The 22,094-nt window shown below is 43.6% G+C and overlaps 1 protein-coding gene across 1 annotated transcript; it reads right to left on the bottom strand.

The window, feature by feature from the left end:
• Positions 1–947: 947 nt before the first annotated feature.
• Positions 948–10,501, bottom strand: EEF1AKMT3 (EEF1A lysine methyltransferase 3). The gene is made up of 3 exons (XM_066614729.1): positions 10,353–10,501; positions 6,687–6,798; positions 948–5,626 (listed from the first exon to the last, which is right to left on the bottom strand). Exons 1-3 carry the CDS (start codon positions 10,494–10,496, stop codon positions 5,235–5,237), a joined length of 648 nt encoding a protein of 215 aa, XP_066470826.1. The 5' UTR covers positions 10,497–10,501; the 3' UTR covers positions 948–5,234.
• Between the last annotated feature and the right edge of the window lie 11,593 nt (positions 10,502–22,094).

The following is a 22,094-nucleotide window of genomic DNA, read 5'->3' as shown; positions in this document are numbered from 1 at the left end:
GGCCTTTAGTTGGAATTGGACTTCCTGGTGGTAAAAGCATAAGGATACTGCATTCAGGTGGTGGCACTTTAAATATGTTTATTTTTGTCAGAAGGTGAGGTATTCTTTGAAAGAGGATATCTTTGGCTGGAAATCCCCAACGTTACAGGAGGGGTGGGGGGACATGCAAGTTTCACTGCAGGGTTTTTGAGCTGTCATTGTCATTTTTGTACAAAAGGGTGGCTAGAAGGTATTTGTCATTTCCAAGCGCTTTGAACAACACTGGATTATATTGCAGGATTGTTACAAACACCTTCACACACCCCACTATGACACTGGAACAAGGGACTATATATTTAAAAATATTAATAAAAGATCATGTTATCACATTTTTTTACATGCAATAAGATTAGTTTAAAAGAGCATGAACTGCACTCTGCTTCTGCTTTTTCACTTGAGTTAAACTGAAGTCCTCTACATACTCACCTGGGACTAAACCCCATTGAAATTGATGGGGCTTATTTCTGACTAGGCATGCATAGGAATGTGCCATTACTGTGTGATAGACTACACAATGCTGCTGCCTCCAAATCACAACTATGCTGAAGTCCTGCATTTCTCCATTATTTCCTATGACCAGTTGTCACTTTGATTTGAACAGAAATTGCATCAATAGTAACCAGAAAGCCTCTCTCCAGACCATGAATGGCTGCTCTAGATTTTTTAAAAATCCACTTGTCTTCTTTCCTGTTCCAAGAAGTAAAAATATTCTTGCATTATTATACACTGGGGTTGCCCTGGTTTTACTGGTCCTATTGCTATATCTTTAAAACCAACTTACCAAACAAAAATTAAGAGGTAAAGCCTTCCCATAATTTTCTCTCTGTGCCATAAAAAGTTTCATGGGCTAAATTTTTATTAGGTATTAGACACGGGCATCTATTAAAGGCATTAGAACAACACCACAGGAAAAATAAAAAGAGGACCTAACACCAGTTCTCTCCCGCATCCCATGTACAGATATCTAAGCCAATATATTCCCATAGCCCCCAGCAGTTCCATCTTACTTTAGCTAGCTTTCTCTTCCAGTCACTCAACATAATCTAAAACAATGCCAATCCCCCTTCTGCTAGCTACAAGCCACTAAATTATAAATCTTCCAACTGAGTCTTTAGAGCAGAGATGACCAATTGTTTTTTGCCTTCCCATTCTTCAAACAATACCCCACATAGAGAAACTTCCTAATGAAGTTGCTTCTACAGAGTTCTTCACCATAATGGAACCCATGTGCAGACACAGTATTGTGAAACATGCATATATTTGTTATGTACAAAATCTAAAAAGCACTACTCAAAGGGAACCATTAAGTTCATGCGGGGGCAGGTAAGGTGTGTGGTGAGTTGGCAGTGACAACACTTCCAGGTTCCTGCTGCCTACCACTGCAGTAAAAAAAGTTTGGGGACTTACATATTGGTGGCAGCAAGAACCCAAGTTTTGCAGTGTCTCCACTCACCACCACCATCAATTTTTAAAATAATTATTAAGACACACCACGCTGTCAGTGGGAGGGGGCTCACATCCCTGAATGGCCCTACTAAGAAATGACCCTCCCCCAAACATCTGTGACACACCTGTGGACCATTTGCAGCACACCAAGGTGCTGTGGTAGTGACTGAAAATCACTGCACTAGACCATTGAAGACTGGAGTATTTTTCTCTGTCTTACATCTTAAAAACACTTTTCCCCCTTATTACAGCCCAACATTTCACTATGTGTTAATTACATTTTGAAAGGACCACAAGATAAGATCAAATTGCATCAACCAGGAGTCAGATCTAGTTTACAGGGTTGGGTTGGCCACCCAAATTTAGACAAAGGTTTAATCTTTCCATAAAGACAAAATTGAACCTGGCAGGATTAGTCAAGCGTGCCAGCTGCTGCATCTGTCGAGGCTTAACAGATCTTAAAAGTGAATATTCTCACAAGGAGGAAGGAACAAGTATTAAGCAAGCTTATTAGAGAATGTGAATGTTGGAGATAATTCATCGCTAAATTCTCTTGTTTCATGTGCATCTTTTATTGCAGGTGCTGAACTTCAGCACTTTGAGGTTCAAGGAAATCAAGTTGTTCTTGCACTACAGACAATGTTCATGACTCTGGATTCAGGCCCTTTTGGAAAGTAACAAACAGCACAATCCTGTGCTTGCCTACTCAGAAGTAAGTTCCACTATGTTCAATGGGGCTTACTCTCAGGAAAGTGTGCATAGAATTGCTGCCAATGAGAAGTAAGCAGTCCAGTGATTAAGAGCAGTGGCTGGGAGGTCCTCAGTTCAAATCCATAAACTCCCTTGCAGTATGCAAGCCACACTCTACTGCAAACACAGGAGGAACAGCACCAGCCTTTCCTTGCAGGACTGTGGTATAGAATGACACAATATGTGCAAAGGTCTTTCACAATTTACAAAAAGTGCTGTATAAACACCAAGCACAGTAGTAACAACAAGTAACTGAACTTCAACAACTCTTGTCCATATGACAAAGAGTAAGTAGCCACCAATGGGTAGACAACTGAGTAAGTAAAGAAAAACCTCAGCTAATAAAGAATGTGGAGCCTTAACGAAAGTAGTTTCTTTTAAAGAGAATTTATATAAAATGTTTTATAGATGGCATCAGACCCCAGATAAAACAGCAAAAATGTACCCAGGTTTATCAAATAAGTGTTGCAAATGTAACCAGATTGAGGGTACATTCTATCATATGTGGTGGACTTGTGAAAAAGCCATATTGGAAAATGGTACAAAAAATGTTTCAACAGATATTTAATGTTGTAATACCATTCAAACCAAAAATATTCCTCCTGAATATAGTGTCAGAAATTAAAGATTGACAAAAGAAATATCTTATTGTATAGATAAATACAGTAGCAAGAATATCATATGCACAATTATGGAAATCTACAGATATTCCTAATAGAGAAAAATTAATAGATAAGATTTATGAAATTGCAGAAATGGATGTATTAACAAAGAATGCAAGACAAAGATTTAGATAAAGTAAGAAGATGCTGGAAGCTATTATATGATTGGATAGCTAGTATTAAATAAATATTATAGAACGAGTAGATTAAGCTAAGTATTTTAATGTTATATGTGTTGATGATTTATATGGATGAGTTTATGCTTAGTTTCAATTTGATGTATACATTTTGTTTTAAAATGCGTTTTGTGACCCAATGGCCAATGTCCTGTTGTGTTGTGTAACCTGTGTAACCCTATCCCCAAGTTTAGCCTATATTCCTGCCCCGTATCTGTAATAAATAAATAAAATTTAAATAAATAAAAAAAAGAATGTGGAGCCCAAGATTTTTCTTTTGTTCTCTCAGATCTCAAGATAGAATGGAACTAAGGCAGTGGTTCTCAAACTCTCTGGGAGAGTCAAACAACTCTGGGAGAGTCTGAGAGCCACTAAGTGCTTGCGGGGGCGGGGAGGAGGCAGCAGCACAATCCTGGGGATCGCACAGCTGCCTCCTCCCTGCCTCCAGGCTGCCCCTGCCCCTGCCCCTTAAGGGGGCAGAGGCCAGGGCTCACAGACTAGGGCGTTGCAACACCCCAGTTTGAAAAGCCCTGAACTAAGGGCTCAATCCTAACCCACTTTCCAGCACTGACATAAGGGCAATGCAGCTCCAAGGTAAGGGAACAAGCATTCCCTTACTTTGAGGAGGACTTCGTGATGCCACGCAACTGCAGGATGCAGCACACATCCCACTGTAACCGCTATAACAGTGTTGGAAAGTTCGTTAGGATTTGAGCCCAACAAACTAGAAAAACAGCCCCACAGACATAAAGCAAAAGTTACTTCAGCAGTTTCTGTAATTAACATCCTGAACCCAGAGCAATCATATGCAGATTCCTTAAGATACTATACTTACTGAAGCCTGGGCTCCTCAAGGTTAAGAATGGAATAGCCACATTATTGTGAAATAAAAAAATACATAGTGCATAGGCATGTACAGTTTAGCGTTAAATCCACTTTTGGAATGTCAGTTTTCTTGCAGAAACATTATATCTACTATTCAATGGTACAAAAATTGTATGAAAAAACATTTCTCAAAATGTCAGATAAGGCATCACGGTGTCTGAATGCAGTTGGACATAGCTTCGGTTCACTTTCCGCGTCATAAATGTGTCTGTCTTCTTTTTGTAAAACAAGGATCAGCATTAGAGATCACCATTTTGGTTTTTCGTATTCAATTAGAAGCATCAGAAAATGCAAAACATAACTGATTAGAAGAACACAAAGATATTGATGAAAACACAGCTACCCAAGAGATCTTTGAGTTCAATGAAGGTGAAAAGGAATCAGAAAATATTTTTTAAAGAATGATATTCAGAAAAAAATCTATAGTACCTATATGAATTTTCATCAAAAGATTTAGCCAGCAGAGACAAGCAGGATGGGATAAATTATCATTCCTCCGAGCATAGTACACAGAGGAGCCACATAAACCTGTGTGATCATTCAGAAGAGCACACAGACCGGAATATGGAGGTCTGAATATGGAGACGGTCAGCCTGGTTCAGCTACTCTGGATGAATGCCACCCACATGATATAAAGTGCCCTTGGGGGTTTAGAGAAAGCCTGCCTATGTGAACCGCGTTGAATTAAAGTCAAAGGAGCAATTCCAACGACCAAGAAAGGCAGTATATAAATGACAATTATTATCATTATCAAGGGGGAGATCTAATGGAGGAATGAGGAAAATGGTGGTTGGAGTGGAGGTTGTCTGGGATGGATAAGGCACAGAGCAGAAATGTCTCTGTAAGCACAGGCTTTTCTGGGAGCCGAAATCTCTTGCAAAGGCTGAACATACACTGTACTACAGCATTTAAGGGACGATAAGGTACTGGAATATTGTCACCTGCTGCTGGGTAGAGTATGCTAGATAACTGTAACCATGGACTGGTGGTTCACATGTATAAAGCTTTTGGATTAACAATCTGTATAAAAAAAAAAAAAGGTAAAGGCAGCATGTGTCACATTGTCTATGGCAGTGGTTCCCAAGCTGAGAGCCATTGCTCCCCAGGGAGCAACAGAAACAAGCAAGGGGGGGCCACATAATCCTCATTAAAAACCTACCACCCTATACAATGTATAGGATTGTAGCCCTATGGCCAATGGCCCAGTAGATCAAGGGAACCGCCAGTCAAAAAACTTCGGGAACTACTGGTCTGTGATGAATGGAGACACTCATTGTCAGGGGTTACTTTTGTGGGTCACTTTGTAAATATTAATATTCTCATTCTCATCCCTAAAGGCCAGTTCTGAAGTGAAGTACACAGGAAGCAGTCTCTCAAAGAACATTGCAGTATGATGCTCCTGGCGCATTTTGGAGGACAAGTAGATAGTAGATTGAGGACCACATAGGTACTGGAGAGTCCTGATCAACAAGGGGTAGGTATCCTTGAGATAGACAATATCTGCACCCAAGATGAAATCATAGTTGTTGGGAAACTCCTCGTGGTCCAGACCCCATGACAGAGCAGCCACTTGAGTTCGAGCCATGCACTCCGCAGGCAAATTCCGGTGAACATTCTCTTCTATCTGCTTCAAGGCCACAGGAAGATCCGTGATGGTCACATCTCCTCCTAGAAGAAAGGAGGGAAGACTTGGGAGTGACAGACACCCAACTGCAGAAACGTCTTTTCTTCTTACCCATGAGCAACCATACTCTGGGCCTCTGATCTGGCAAAAGGTACTTTTGTTTAGCTCTTACTTTTATACACCAGCGACTCCAAGAGCACAGTGTTGCTGTTGGATGGAGTTGCTGAGACTCCAACCACACTGAGAGGTCAAAACCAAACAGCGGTGTCTGGAGCTGCTCTCCTTTTCCTGCCCTCTTAGCATGTTCTATACCAGAGAACTTCTGCATGTCTTCTCAGGAGTAAGCCCAACTTAGTCTATCACATTTCTGCCCAGCTCGCAGGTGTACACATTTGATCCCAGTTGCATACATGCAACATTGGGCAGAAATGGCTTAATGGGACTTACTCCCACGTAAGTTTGCAGCTTTAATCAAGCAGTATGCAGATGTGCACAATACACCAATCAATTTGCAAACAGGTACTGATTTAATACTGGTGCAACACGGAACTACAAAGCAGAATTGCCCCAGTTTGAATCATTTCTCTTCCATGTACTCACGAGCTGGTCTTAGGCAAGCCGCTCCCTCTCAGCCTCAACAACCTGGCTACAATGGGAGAAAACAGTTTGTTGCAAAGACAATATCACAGAATACACGTGAAGCACTTTGCATGTACTGAAAATACTATACAAAAGTTGTAGCATTATTGTTTTTATGTGTAAAAAAACAAACAAACGTGGGACTCTTACGAATGTAACACTTTGTACCAGGTACCAGATTTAATGCAAATTTCAAATTCTTAGGCATCAGCATAAAATTTTATGTTTCGACAACTAGGATTTTTCTAAGAATGAGGCTAGATGTAATCTCATTTTCTGTTTTATCCCAAATGCCCGAGCATCATTTTTAAGTGGTCAGCACTTGCAGAATTTCTAGAATAGTGCTTCACAGCTGACAAAAGAATTGTGTATTTTTTAAAAAAAGTTCTTGTGAGGAAAGCTAGATGCCAACTGACGCTCTGTGATCAATCCAGCACCGGATAATTCACAAGTTATTCTACATACCCAGAAGAGCAGCAAGGATGCCCACCACGCCTGTCCCAGCACCCAGTTCTATAACCGTCTTGCCCCAGAAGTTCAGCTTTTGTGCCTCAAAATATTCACAGAGAGTCAGAGCCTTTGCCAGAGAGAAGAGAAAAACAGTTAGAATGAAAGAAAGAATCCAAACAATACACCTGACACCATAGCAAACATACGGAAGATGACCTTAAAACTTCTTGTTTTAAGAGCACAACAGGATCGCCTCTGCCTGTTCTACAAAGGCCTACAAAAGAGGGAAGGATGGTCTGCAAGTTCCTCTGAAGCAAGTGATGTCCACTACTCTCACACCATGGATCCCTGGACTAAATAAGAACAGCTTTAGCAAAGGAAGAAGAAATCAAGTTCAACAGGAGGACCTGACCCTTCTCATTTGAAGGCTCTACAGATGGAAACACTTTTTAGGAAAACTGAGCAACTCATTTCCATTTCATATCCAAACAACAGCCTGCATGTGAAAATATTTTCATCTTGTGGCCTCCCACACACATTTTTTTAAGCATCTTGCATTCAAATCTTACTCTTCCCTGTATTGACTAGCAGCCTTTCTGGACATGATCTGGCCTTCTCTACATAAGTTTCAAGTTCTCAAAAATAATTTTCTATGTTTCTTTTTGCATTTTAGCATTTTGATGTAGCAATTCTCCTCCTCACTTCTCCAAACCCTACATATATCATAAATGGAAACCGTAAGTGAAATTATGAATGAAAACCACTGGTTACTTTGTCTCGCAGTCAGGTTCCTCACTGCACACTCACAATGCTCCCTGCACTAGGTTACAAAACCCAGATTCCTCTCAAGTGATCACAACTCAGCTCATAACATAAAATGCAAAAGCTGGAAGGAGCTACCCACACTGAACAAATAGCAATGTTCAAGATTTATTTCATCCTAGATTTTTTACTAGGAATTTTAGTGTTACTAGAAAGCTACATTTTCTAAGTGGCTAACCAGAATTTGTCTCAGGACAAGTCATACAGCCCATATGATCAATATAAATACTAATGTTATTTAAACAGCTTCACACACCTTGCATAGGTTTATTCCAATATGCCTGATTTATGCTATCTTTTTGTCTCAATATCCTTACTTTAGGAATATAAACAACAGTCCTGCACAATCAGGACAGAAGTCTATCCTGTCCAACATCCTGTTTCCTAATGATCAAGCAGCTGCCTCTGGGAAACACATCAGAGAGAAGCATATCTCTTGCCCTTCGTTCAGGGCATATTACTGCTGAACCTGGAGGCCCATAGCCATCATGAATAGTAGCCACTGAATTTATCCAATCCCCTTTGAAAGCCACACAAACTAGAGGGCATCACCCCATCTTGTGGCAGTAAATTCTACATATTAAAAGCTGAGAGAAGTACCACCTCTTTTTGTCCATCCTAAATTCCTTTCCAATTAGCCTTAATATCTGCAACTCTTACAGCAGACAAACCACCATGCCGTCTACATGCTCATCACAAAGCCCTTCCCCCGTTCCTAATGATGGAATCACCCACTACTAAGAGCCCCTCATCCCTTGCTCTTAGTTCAAGAGGATATGGGTTCATCATCCAAGGAAAGGGATCCATTTAAAGAATGGGTCTCCAAACCCTGGCCCAGGGGCCAGATGTGGCCTGTAGCAAGCTTCTATCCATCCCGTGGCCAGCCTCTTGTCCCCTGAAAGCCTCTGGCCCACTTGGCCAAACATGACTGGAACTGTGCTCTGGTTGTGTCTGGAGGGTATTCTAAGGGCCAGAGAGTTTGAATAAATGAGCCCATTCACTCACCTAAGTTCCATCTCTAATTTATTTATATAAGTTTTATATTTAATTTTTTTTTCCGCCCTCAACACTGTACCAGATATTTGATGCGGCCCTCTGGCCAAAATGTTTGGAGACCTGGGATCATTTCTACCTTCCTCAGATTGATGCACTCCTTCCCTGAGACTCTTATTGTCTATGACAGTAGCAGAACTATCAGTCCAGGATAGGACACTTCTGTCATGGCTCTGAAGGTCTCATCCACATATTTTAGCTTTCATTGCTGTGACTTTCATTGCTGTGACAGCACATGCTTTGCATGCAAAAGATCCCAGGTTTAATCCTTGGCATCTCCACATAAGACTCAGAAAAACTCTTCTCTGAAACCCTGGAGGGCTTAGCCTCATCTCAATCACTAGCACCCCTTATTATTATCCAAAGGATAATCTATACCTCCAGGCACTGAGGATTTTAATCAGTTTTCCATTATTTTGAAAACATTCAACAAGCTTTTATTATAATTCTTTTTTTTAATCGTGAGTTGGTTTTATAAGACTTTGTAGGTCAATTTGAACACCAACTTTGATAGTCGACTGGACTATTATATATTTTAAATAAGATAAATAAATGTGGGTCACTGGGGTGGGGAGGAAAGGACCTCCCCACCAAGAAGAGATACAAGAAGATGGGGACACAACTCAGAGATATTGCCTTGGGTATTTGCCTCAGCAAAATAAAGGTGGAATAGAAATCTTTTCAGTGAAATAAATATCCAGGTGAAATTTGTGCAAGGAGTGGTAATCCTTGAAAGATGATCACTTTGAGTTAACTAGTTGTGGATTTGAAGGTTGGATTGACAGGAATAGAGAATGTTAATCTGAAATAATAATCTGAAATGGAATATTGAGAAGATAAGATTATTAATTGTTTTTAATGTTGTATTATTATTATTTTTTAAAGTGTTGTAAGCCGCCTTGTGTGCCCGTTGGGCAAAAAGGCGGGGTATAAATTAATAAAATAATAAAAATAAAAAATAATAAGAGGGGCTGTTGGAGATATACTGTATATATTGGTGGAAATTTAGATTATTAAGATATGACTATAAGTAATTAGGACATTTACCTGTGTGACATTATGAGAAGCAGTTCTTGTATTTTTAATATATCTTTAAAGCTGTTTTTTTCTTTTTACTGTGTTTTTCCTTTTCCCTCTATTATTATAAATAAATGAAATTTTGGGAAAAAACAAAAGAGAGATCATCACATACATAGATCGTATAGGGAGGGGTGTTTCTTTCTAGTAAGATAGGATTACAGCCTACCATAACTCTTACTGAGCCCAATGAGCTTACTTCTGAGTAAAATGAAGAACAGTCTTTCCAACACCTCTATGATGTGAAATACACTAGGAAGGCTAGAAATCAAAGTAAAGGAATGACAGGCCTCTCCACACTTTCCTGGGAGTAAGCCCCGTTGACTCTAATGGGACTTGCTTCTGAGTAGATGGGCATGGGCTGCCACCCTACCCACACTTTCATGGGAGTAAGCCCCATTGACTCTAATAAAACTTACTTCTGTGTAGGCATGCATAGGCTTGGACTGCCACCCTACCCACACTTTCCTGGGAGTAAGACTCATTGAACACAATGGGACTTGCTTCTGAGTAGACACGCCTAGGATTGGCTGCGAGGCTGCAGTCCTAGGCACGCTTTCCTGGGAGGAAGCCCCACTGACGCTAATGGGACTTGCTCCTGAGTGGACACGCCTGGGATGGGGCTGTGCGACGCCGAGCCCTTCAGACGGAGCTCGCCCTGCACCGCTGCCCCCCTTCAGCCAGCTCCTGCCGCCCCTCCCCGGCCCAGCGCCAGGCGCAGAGGCTCACCGCCTCCCACACCGGGGCGGCCACCCCCAGCCGCGCGCCGTGGTGGTGGGCGATGCGCAGCTCGTGCCCGCACAGCTGGTGGCGGCTCTCCGCGGGGAACGCGTCGCAGAACAGCCCCAGCTCGCGCGGGAACACCGACTCCATCTTCCCGGAAGCGCTTTCGCCTCGGCTCTTCCGCGGTTGGCGGAGGGGGGCCCCTTCCCGCCTCCGATTGGACCGCGGAGCCACCGCCCCTCAAGGCCATTAGGCGGAGGGGCTGCTCTTGGCAGAGCGGGGTGGAGCTTCGTCATGTGCGCCACGTGGCCTCATAACTATCAAGGGCTGTGCACGAGAGTCAGGAGTCTGGGAGAGGAGGCGCCTCCTGTGTATGTGTATATGGACATATACATACATGTACACACACACATATATATACATATATATGAACATACTTACACTTATAAATAGAATTATTATTTAGTAAATAATATCAATTGTTTAATAATATTTACAATATATTATTATTTACAAAATAATAAAAACATTTTTAAGGATAGGTAGGTGTATATGCTTATATTAAATGTATAAATTAATATATGCTTAATATACTATTATATATATATATATATATATATATATATATATATATATATATATATATATATATATATATACTTAATATTATACCACACACACACACACACACTTAATATTATAATATATAATAATATATATTCTCTCCATCCTCTCCACCCTCCACCTTCCTCCCCCCTCCCTGGAACGCCTCCTCTCCACCTCCCTCCCCGCCCCCACTTACCATGCCACGGTTCGGCGGTCCATGAGACCACCAGTCAGTGCTGGGCTAGCTCCGGTGCTGGCCTAGCGGTAATCCTCACAGACATGCCTTACAGCACAGTTTGCAACAGTGCACTCTGGAGCTGGAGCCCCAAGCTCAGGATTGGTCTCTAAGGGCTCAGTCCTATCCAGTTTGCCAGTGCCAGTGCTGCTGTGCCTACGGGGTATGCACTGCTTCCTGTGTTGGGGAGTGTCGTATACTTGTCTTACACTCCCAGGGTTTTGGGTGCTCAGAGTTCTTGATTCCTGAACCCCAGAGCCTCAAGAACCCCTGTTCGGTAGAACTGCCACCACCCTGTATGTGCCAGTGCCTCAGTCCAGGGACACTGAGACCCTCTAGGCTTAACTATATTCCCTGTGGGAACTGAGCACTTTCTTTACTTAAAGTCTCGGTCCTCAAGTTACTAGTCCACAATGAGGATTTTTGGTAGCTTGCTGAACGACTAGGCAGGATTCTGAACCTTTGTCCCCAACAGACAATGAACCAACAAGGTAAAAAGATTTTTACTTTATTAAGTACATAGGCTTACAAAAAGTTACAAAAGGCAGCAAATGCTAGAGGCATAAAAACTTCTAGGAAACATATCAGCATAAAACAACAAAGCTAACTGGCTAACTCTATTATTCTCTAACTCTCACCTGGGCCAGCTTCTTTTGTAGATCCTCTGGCCAGTTACCTATAAGGCCACATGGTCCTGGCGGGGCAGGATGTGCACCCACCACCTATCTCACCAAGAGACAAAGACCAAAGATGAAGACAAAGACACCCCTTTGGGCTTTGTTTTTTATACTTCACAGGCTACCAGGATGGGGTGACTCTGTACTCATTTTAAACTGTCCAATCAGAAACCCTTGAGGACAGAATCTTCCCGAAGTGGGGTTGAAAGCTATCCTCTTAGTTCCCCCCTCCCATTGGATGTCTACAGCTGCATTCCACTCTGATGGGTGCCTTGCAGTCTACAGAGGTGCCACCTTGTCACCATCCATCGAGTAGTAAATTCCTTGCAGCTAGGATGCAAGCCACTTCTATGTTACTGGGTTACTTTGGTTCAGGCTTTGCAATGCTACTAGGCCTAAACTGCACATATTCACGACAGGAGGCAGGCAGAGAGGCCTCCTCAACGAATGGGAACATTTGTTCCCTTACCTCACAGCTACATTGCGGCTGCACCAGTGCTGGAAAGTTGGATAAGATTGGGCCCTGAGTTTTTTAAAAATCTACTTTTACCTGCTCTAACCACGCTGAATACAAAAGTGCCATTAAAGGCTCCAAACGTCATGATTAATTCCCACTGAATGCAAATGGGACAGAGCCTAATCCTGAGCTCTGTGCAGCAACTTCGTGTCACCACACACTGTCACAAACGTGCCTTAAGGCACGTCTGTGAGTCCTACCGCCGGGCTGCTGCCCGTGCTAACCTGCAGCACAGTAAGTGAGGGCAGGGAGGGGAGCAGGGAGGAGGAGTTCTGGGGAGGGGGGAGGTTGACAGGGGGCAGAGAGAGGGTGGGCGGGAGGCATGCCAGGGGGAGGGAGCAGGAAGGCAGAGAGGGGGATCCTTTGGAGCTCAGTTAGAATACCTTTACCTTACTGCAGACCTTTTGGTCGGTGGTAAAGTGAGTAGTCCCATTGCGGGGCTGCTTCGTCCCCTTCTCCCAAGGCAGCATCTGCAGCAGCCTGAGGTGCGCAGGATGCAGTGGCAGCTGTTCTCGGCACCACTGCAGCCATGCACCCCGAGCAGCTCAGGACTGGGCTGCCTGTAACGTCCAGCTGTAGTGCTGTTGCTTTCAGAGAGATTTACAGCACCAGCCCATTGTATATATTTATTAGGAAGTAAGCCACGGGTGGTGTCAGAGGTCAGCAAAGCTGAGATCCTACACGACCAGACCACATTCCGAAACGCAAGTTTAGAAAAAAGGTGAAGGGGGCGGAAATGGCACATAAAATGTATGGTGGGGAGCAGGGGTGTCCAAACTTTTTGGCAGGAAGGTCACATCATCTCTTTGCTGGGGGCCAGGAAAAAAAAAAGAATTAACTTACATTTCAAATTTGAATAAATTTACATAAATGAATATATTAGAGATGGAACTTATATGAATGAATGAAGGTCTTGCAATAGCTCAAGGTCTGTAAAAGTCCTTGCACAAAGCAAGGTCAGCCTTTCCTTTGCTGCTGCTGCAGCATCACAGTCGTGAAACAGAAGCAGAGGAGGGAGCCCTCGTCCCACAGCTCACACAAGAGGTCGAACAGTTGGCCACCACACTGAGAGCAGTTGTGTCAGGCCAGTGCAGGCTCCAGCAATCTCCAGAGAGCCAGAGGCTAATTGGAGACTGGGGGCTCCCTGAGGGCTGGATTGGGAGTCCTCGAGGGCCGCAAGTGGCCCCAGGGCCGGGGTTTGGGCACCCCTGGTATGAAGTGGATTAAGAGAAGGTCTCCTCCCCTCCAAAACTAGAACCAGGGGAGAAGTTTTATCAGTGGCTGCCACTCACAACAGCTACATGCTACCTCCGTATTTAACAGCAGTGTCTCTGAATAGCAGTTGCAGTGGAGCAACAGCAGGAGTGGGTCTGCTTGTGGGCTTCCAAGAGGCATCAGGTCAGCTGCAAGACGTGGTCCCAGGGCTCCCAACAAGCTAGCTCTTGCACAGTCACCTAATGCATTGGGTCTTATTTCCAAATAAGTATGCATGGAATTGCACTCAAAGTAAACCCCACTGTGTTGAACAGTACTTGCTGCCAGGAGGGAGTGTTGTTAGTCACAACCTTCGCTGGATTGAGGTCAATATGTATTTCAGGGTTACTCATCCATATTATTTCTAGCAAAATTTTTATCATTACAATAGACTATGAGTGTGTGTGAGTGGAGGACTGGCATGCTGCATGCACCCCAGGGGATCCCGTCCTCCCACACACCACAACTGTGCTCCCGCCTAGACAGTTGTGTTCTGCATTATTTTGATTTCTGCAATATAATTGTTTTAGCTTGCTGCTTTTATTGTGTGCCAGCATCTTGGGAATACTGAGTCTTGAACAATGGCAGCTGGCTTTGAGAGAGAGAGAGAGAGAGAGAGAGAGAGAGAGAGAGAGAGAGAGAGAGAGAATTTATAATCCATCAATGTACCACTGAAGAAGAAGAAGAAGAACTTTATTACGATCATAAGACCGGCCACAATGTACCACTGAATAATGGTGGCAAAAGAAGAAAGATTCCTGCCGCAGGGAGTTTAGAGTACACCTAATCCCATTGATTTCAACCTTAACTTTGCATCGAATTGGGCTGCATAGGTCATTTCCCACTACGTGGCGATTGTTTCCCAGTCTCAGACTTCGTTGCCAGCCCAGAAATATCATTGCATTGATAGGTAGCTAAAGGAACAAGACCTACCAGTGAAGCTTTTGTTTTCATGAAAATGTGCTTTAAAGCTGGCCAAAAACTGCAATCCTGGAGACAAGCTGAAACGCCCCCCTATTGACCGACATTATTGGTCTGTGGCTCCAGTTTCTGCCAGTGGAGGCTCCTCCCTGCATGCGTTGACTCAGATTGCAATCCTGTGCAAACTCCCCTGAAACAGAGCCCCCCCATTGGACACAGTGAAATTTACTTCCAAGTAGGAAATAGGATGCATAGGATTGTGCTGTAAGCAATTAATGACTCAGACAGAAACCTGAAACATAGGGAAAGCCCCTGTTAGACAACATGTCTGTACGTGCACTGTGCACATAGGGGCCTCCCAATGTGTGAGTCATCCCGCTTGACTTTCAAGACCCTCAGTCTGGAAAATCCCGTATTGTCTGAGCCTCACTTTTACAGACATGTAGCAATAATATTTATCATTTGTGTTTAAAACACATCAAATTATCTCAGTGGTTCTTACAACAGCCTTGAAAGTAAGCAATTCTATTTTTCCCCCCATTTAAGGCTAGCAGACAGTGGCTTGTCTACGGCCACAAAGTGTGTTTCTGGTAGAGGCAAGGCCTGAACCACGGACTTCCTATTTCACAACATATAGTGCAGCCCGAATGCCTGACCTTATGACTCTTTGCTCACAAATCCCATTCAGTATGTGTGCATAGGATTACATTACAGCATTGATATAATACATAATAATTATCACAATCATATAATAATTATTAATACTAATATATTGTTAGTATATACAGCATATAATTATATTCATGATTTATTATTGCATTATTGATTTATTTATTTCTAGAATGCAAATAGCAACCACGAGGACCCCCAGTTTGGATTGGGACTATGGCAGGGGTGGTAGTAGGTCACCAGCTTTCAACACAACCTGCTTTAGAGGGTCGTTGTAAGGATAAAGTGAGAAGGAACTCTGAACTCCTTATTCCAAAGCTGAAGCCCTAGATCTTTCAGAAGCTAGTAAACTGCCTGCCTGCCTTAGTGGCATGGCCTGGGAGTGCTTCTGGGCCACTACTGACTTGGGAGCATAGCTTGAGTGCACCATCTTCTCTTTCAGGTCAGGCAATAAAATGCCTTGTGCCAAACCCAGAAGATGGCAAGAAAGAGCCCAGCCTTCATTGACAGGAATGCTCTGGGCTATGTGAGTGGAATAATGTGTCCCTGTGCATGGAGATGTCTCGCCCAAGGACAAGGCTGTAGTCACTGCTGCAGGACCTGACACTCCTCCCCAAGACCACAGGTCCTTCCTGTAAATTTTCAGTTTTAACAACAAAAAAGTCTTTGGCCCTTTTGTCTACAGACATATAAGACATAAGGCCCAATCATATCCAACTTTCCAGTGCTGATGCAGCCATGCCAATGGGATGTGCTGGCATCCTGCAGTGGAGGGGGGGTAGTCATGGAGGCCTCCCTGAGGTAAGGGACTTGGAGCTGCATTGCAGCTGCATTGGCACTGGAAAGTTGGATAGGATTGGGCCCACAATGTGCAAAATTCTACACATTGCTAAAACGATCCATGAGCTGCTGGAGATCTTTGGCAGAGTGGGTAGTGATAGCTGCATCGTCGGCAAAGAGGAAGTCACGCAGACATTTCAGCTGGACTTTGGACTTTGCTCTCAGTCTGGAGAGGTTGAAGAGCTTTCCATCTGATCTGGTCCGGAGATAGATGCCTTCTGTTGTAGTTCCAAAGGCCTGCTTCAGCAGGACAGCGAAGAAGATCCCAAACAAGGTTGGTTCAAGAACACAGCCCTGCTTCACGCCGCTTCGGATGTCAAAGGGGTGTGATGTGGAGCCATCAAAGACAACAGTGCCCTTCATGTCCTTGTGGAAGGATCTGATGATGCTGAGGAGCCTGGGTGGACATCCAATCTTGGGGAGAATCTTGAAGAGGCCATCCCTGCTGACCAGGTCGAAAGCCTTCGTGAGATCTATGAAGGCTATAAAGAGTGGCTGTCGTCGTTCCCTGCATTTCTCCTGCAGTTGTCTAAGGGAGAATACCATATCAGTGGTGGACCTGTTGGCTCGGAATCCGCACTGTGATTCTGGATAAATGCTCTCTGCAAGTACCTGGAGCCTCTTTAGTGCAACTCGGGCAAACAACTTTCCTACAACGCTAAGGAGAGAGATGCCACGGTAGTTGTTGCAGTCACCCCTGTCGCCTTTGTTCTTGTACAGCGTGATGATGTTTGCATCCCTCATGTCTAGAGGTACTCCACCTTCTCTCCAGCAGAGACAAAGGATTTCATGCAGCTCAGTGATGATGATCTCTTTGCAGCACTTTAGGACTTCAGCAGGGATGCTGTCTTTCCCAGGTGCCTTGCCAAAGGCAAGGGAGAACAGGGCCACGTGAAGTTCTTCTAGGGCTGGTTCACTGTCAAGCTCCTCCAGCACAGGCAGGCACTCAATGTTGTTCAGCGCTTCTTCGGTGACTACATTTTCTCTGGAATATAGCTCAGAGTAGTGCTGCACCCAGCGTTCCATCTGCTGCGCCCAGGCTGCATCCAGGCTGCAAGGCCTGCCAAGATTTTGGACTGACAATCAGCCTTAAGAAAACACAGGTCATGGTTCAGGATGTGGACTCACCTCCCTGCATTACAATCTCTGCGCATGAACTGGAGGTTGTCCATGACTTTGTGTACCTTGGCTCAACTATCTCCGACACTCTTTCTCTCGATACTGAGCTAAACAAATGCATCGGTAAAGCAGCTACCACGTTTTCCAAACTCACAAAGAGAGTCTGGTCCAACAAGAAGCTGACGGAACATACCAAGATCCAGGTCTACAGAGCTTGTGTCCTGAGTACACTTCTGTACTGCAGCAAGTCATGGACTCTTCACTCGCAACAGGAGAGGAAACTGAATGCTTTCCACATGCGCTGCCTCCGATGTATTCTCGGCATCACCTGGCAGGACAAAGTTCCAAACAACACAGTCCTGGAACGTGCTGGAATCTCTAGCATGTATGCACTACTGAAACAGAGACGCCTGCGTTGGCTCGGTCATGTCGTGAGAATGGATGATGGCCGGATCCCAAAGGATCTCCTCTATGGAGAACTCGTGCAAGGAAAGCGCCCTACAGGTAGACCACAGCTGCGATACAAGGACATCTGCAAGAGGGATCTGAAGGCCTTAGGAGTGGACCTCAACAAGTGGGAAACCCTGGCCTCTGAGCGGCCCGCTTGGAGGCAGGCTGTGCAGCATGGCCTTTCCCAGTTTGAAGAGACACTTGGCCAACAGTCTGAGGCTAAGAGGCAAAGAAGGAAGGCCCATAGCCAGGGAGACAGGCCAGGGACAGACTGCACTTGCTCCCAGTGTGGAAGGGATTGTCATTCCCGAATCAGCCTTTTCAGCCACACTAGACGCTGTGCCAGAACCACCTTTCAGAGCGCGATACCATAGTCTTTCGAGACTGAAGGTTGCCAACTACTATGCTGCACTGAATACTATGGGGTTTACTTCTGAGTAAACTTACATAGGATTATGCTGTGATTCACCTTCGCCTCCAACCCTCCACCACCTCCAACCCTTGCCACCACAGCAAAATGTTTGCCTGGGGCCCAAGGGAGTCCATGCAGTCTGCAGTTCCTCCCTTCTCCATCGTCATCATGTGCGTTCAACAAGTAAAATAATAATGGTACAGCTTGCTGATTTGCGATTCACTCCTCTCAAGCACCAAAAGGATGCTCATTGCTCCTTGACTCATTTCCGTTTACTTCACAAGACTGGGGAATGCAGGTTTACAGTCCAGCAAGGAAGCTACTCTTGCATTCACTGAGGAAGCAAGGGGTCACCCGCTTACCATCTGCTGAGCTTGAAAGAATTGGGACAGTCTTCTGACGCATGTTACAGTTAAATGTTAGCTTGGCACAACTTCCAAATGGGACAGCCAGGGCACTGTTTGTTTGGGTGAGGTAGTTAGGACAGAAAATGGAACTAGCATGGAGTTAAAGATTAAAAGACCCAGCATAAAATCCTTGTTGTTTCTTAACATTTTTTTGTTTTATTTATTTACCCAATTTTTATCCTGCTTTTCTCCCTGAAAGGCACCCAAAGTGGTTTACTACTACTACTACTACTACTACTACTACTACTACTACTACTACTAATAATAATAATAATAATAATAAAGCCAAATTTAAAACAGTTACATACCATTGAAATATCCTTGACTATTAAAAAGAACCTTTAAAAATTTACAATAAAATACAAAACTAGCAGCAAAGCCTTTTTAGGAAAGGGCAAACTCTTTTTCGAACGGTTTCATGATACTACTTTTTATTATCAGTTAAAATTACATGCCCTCCGACACTTGGCGGAAGAAAACTGTGTTTTGTTTTTCTCCCATTCTGCCTTGGGTTGTGTCCTTTCGATCCTATGTTTGAATCCTCAGATTGGTATCCTCAGAGTCATCTCCACCATCACACTTTTTAGAAAGTCTCTATTGAGGTCTATATTTTTACAAGGAAGGAATAGAAAAATGTATTTAACATAAGAAAAATAGAATGGATCATGCCAAAACAGTATGTTACCCATTTAGGAGCAGGCAGTGTAGTATTTATGAAGGTGTTCACACTTTTTAGACATTACTATAATGTCAGTGCCTAAGACCCAAATCCTAATCAACTTGCTTGCACTGACATAGCTGTACCAATGGGGCATGTGCTACATCCTGCAGTTGGGTGGCGCCCATGGAGGCCTCCTCAAGATAAGGGAATGTTTGCTCCCTTACCTTGGAGCTGCACTGCCCATATGTTGGTTCTGGAAAGTGGGTTAGGATTGCACCCTAAGGGAACTATAGTTAGAATGAAGGTTGTTGAGCTACTTGGAGCCCTCAGGAGAGGCTTTTGTGCTGAAAATAAATCTTGGATCCTTCGTGCATGAAAATGAATACAGTAGTACTATATCCTTGCTGTACCCATGTTTCCTCTAACTCAGACAGCTGATGGAAGGAAGGTCCTCTGTGTTCACTCACCCATATCTTTGCACAGCTGACAGCTGTCCTGTGCTCTGCCAAGATCATTACTCTTTAACTCCTGTCCTTTCAGCTTCCTGTTGGAGTAGCCAAGCCTTTCATCCATCTTTGTCAACGTGCGTCAAAGTCACAGATCACTGCACTGTTCTGAAGCACACCTTTGGCTGCTAACCCTCTGAATATGATTTCCCAGAGCAGTAGGATATTACACAGTGGAGTGGGTCTGAGGTATGGAGCAGGTCAGACCCTTGAAACAATGCTATTGGACTTTCAGGGGAAGAGAGAACTACAAAGCACATACTTGCTCTGCAGAGGCTGCAGATGACACATGAGATGACTGTGGTTTACCAAAACCACAGTCCGTGAAAATGATACGCAATAACCCATGTTTAAGATTATAAATTAGTGTTTAGGTTTTTGGCCTAGTTCTTCTCCTTGTAGGCTACAGGTGGGACTGGAATTCTGCTCTTTGAACCACCAAGGCTTGCAAAGCCTGGAATGAAATGTTAATCTTTGCTGCAGAAATATGTGAAAAATAAATCTTCTTTATATTGGAAGAGCCCCAAGTGCTCTTCTTTCCTACTTGCTGGTTTTGGGTGAGTGAAAATAATTGTACGTTGATTAAAATAAAATGTTTGTTTTTGTACAAATCAGCTTAGGAGGACAGCAGTTAATGAAAAGGGCTACAGTTCAGCTGAGTGTATTTCCACGAGCTTCCTTTTAACAAGCCCCACAGATTCCTGGTGGACAAACAGGCTACCTGGTCTTAGACTCAGGCCACAATTCTATCCATGCTTAAATGGAAGTAAGTCTCATTTAGGGCACAATCCTAACCCACTTTCCAGCACTGACATAAGAGCAATGCAGCTCTGAGGTAAGGGAACAAACATTGCCTTACTTTGAGGAGGCCTCCGTAAGTGCGACCCAACTGCAGGATGCACTACACATCCCATTGGGATAGCTATGCCCGAGCTGGAAAGTTGGTTAGGATTTGCTCCTTAGTTGCACAGAACCAAGTAAACTTGCATAAGACTGTGTTGTCAGTTCCTATCCTATGCCAATTCAAGTGGACGAATTCGCACACAATGGAGAAGATCCCAATGAGTTGTGTCTTAGCATTTTATACTCCACTACATTTTATGTACCATTACAGTGAAGTAAAATGCTCCACTACAGTGGAACATTTTATACTCCACACTCTTTTACTACTTCTTCTTTTGTTTTCCTCCAACATATGCTCTCAGTGAGTAGCTTGTTGAGTTCAAAAGATGTCCATGATGCATCCCTTTTTTCCTTTGTCAGCCTGTCGATCTTTTTTTCTCTGTGTGTGTTTTTCTACCAACTCAGCTGCTCCTCTGCACTGATCTGTAATAGGTTTTTATGCTATGGAAATATTAAGATTTCCATTTAACATTTACCCACAGATGAACCACCTTTGTCACAGAACAAGCCTACACACAGTGCAATCCTATGCATGTCTATTCAGAAGTAAGTCTCATTTTGTTCAACGGGTGCTTACTCCCAGGAAAGTATGTACAGGATTGCAGCCTTAGGGCGCAATCCTAACCAACTTTCCAGCACTGACATAGCTGTGCCAAAGTGGTTTACATGGCATCCTGCAGTGGGGAGGCAGTCAAGGGGGCCTCCTTAAGGTAAGGGCATGTTTGTTACCTTACCTTGGTGCTGCGTTGTGGCTAGGTCAGTGCTTGAAAATTGGTTAGGATTGCGCCCTTAAGCACTTAGCTTGACCAGACTAAAGCCTGGCACCACTGCTATATCAGACTGTGCTTTCTAATAACGCTGTTTCTGTCGTAACTCCTACATAGGCAGGCATGACGCAGGCAGGAAGTATATTGTTTCCAGGAAAGACCAGAAGTGGTCTTAAATGATCTTCAGTTGTATGTTCAGGAGCACATAAGAAGTATGGGGTAAATGCTACAATTTTAGAGAACTGAACAAAATTACTCATAATTCCCTGGGGAAAAACTGAAGAAATTTCACTCACTGGCTAGAGCATACTGGGAAATTGGAGGACTCATTATTACTGTTAAATGTGATCATTACAATGGCCCAGGGTGAGAGATGTATCCAGCCTATCATAACTTTTCCCCTGGAAAAGCTTTTTTCACTAGCAATAAAAATGGCTCAATTGGATTTTTTTTCTTTACATCCTTCAGCTTTGCATTAGACCAAAAGAGTAAGATTATCAACTTTGCAACTATCCCTAGTAGCTGTGACTTTCATCAGCAGCTTGATTTGCAGCAGTGTGAAAGGAATACCATAGTCTTTCGAGACTGAAGGTTGCCAACAAGAGAAGAGAAGGGAATGCTGTTTATCTCCATGCTATAAAAAGATTCACTTGCTAGTTCTGCATATCAATCCACTATCGGGGTCAGTTGAAAAGTTGGCGGCCCTACCATTGTCTGGGTGTGAGCAGTAAGCGAGAACAGAGCTTCACTATTCCAGTGGACTACCCAAGCAGAGCTTGTGCTGTAAGAGACAAGGACAAGAAA

This window comes from Tiliqua scincoides, chromosome 2 (assembly GCF_035046505.1).
Source record: "Tiliqua scincoides isolate rTilSci1 chromosome 2, rTilSci1.hap2, whole genome shotgun sequence".
NCBI lineage: Eukaryota > Metazoa > Chordata > Lepidosauria > Squamata > Scincidae > Tiliqua > Tiliqua scincoides.
The sequence above is the reverse complement of the archived record's forward strand: the minus strand, read 5'-3'. Positions and strand labels throughout refer to the sequence as shown.

Excerpts from the sequence above, each read along its gene's own strand:
- EEF1AKMT3 (XM_066614729.1), bottom strand. The coding sequence starts at position 10,496 with ATGGAGTCGGTGTTCCCGCGCGAGCTGGGGCTGTTCTGCGACGCGTTC. Across the intron at positions 6,799-10,352 it reads CCGCCCCGGTGTGGGAGGCG|GCTCTGACTCTCTGTGAATA; the intron begins GTGAGCCTCTGC and ends TCTCTGGCAAAG. Across the intron at positions 5,627-6,686 it reads CATCCTTGCTGCTCTTCTGG|GAGGAGATGTGACCATCACG; the intron begins GTATGTAGAATA and ends CCTTTCTTCTAG.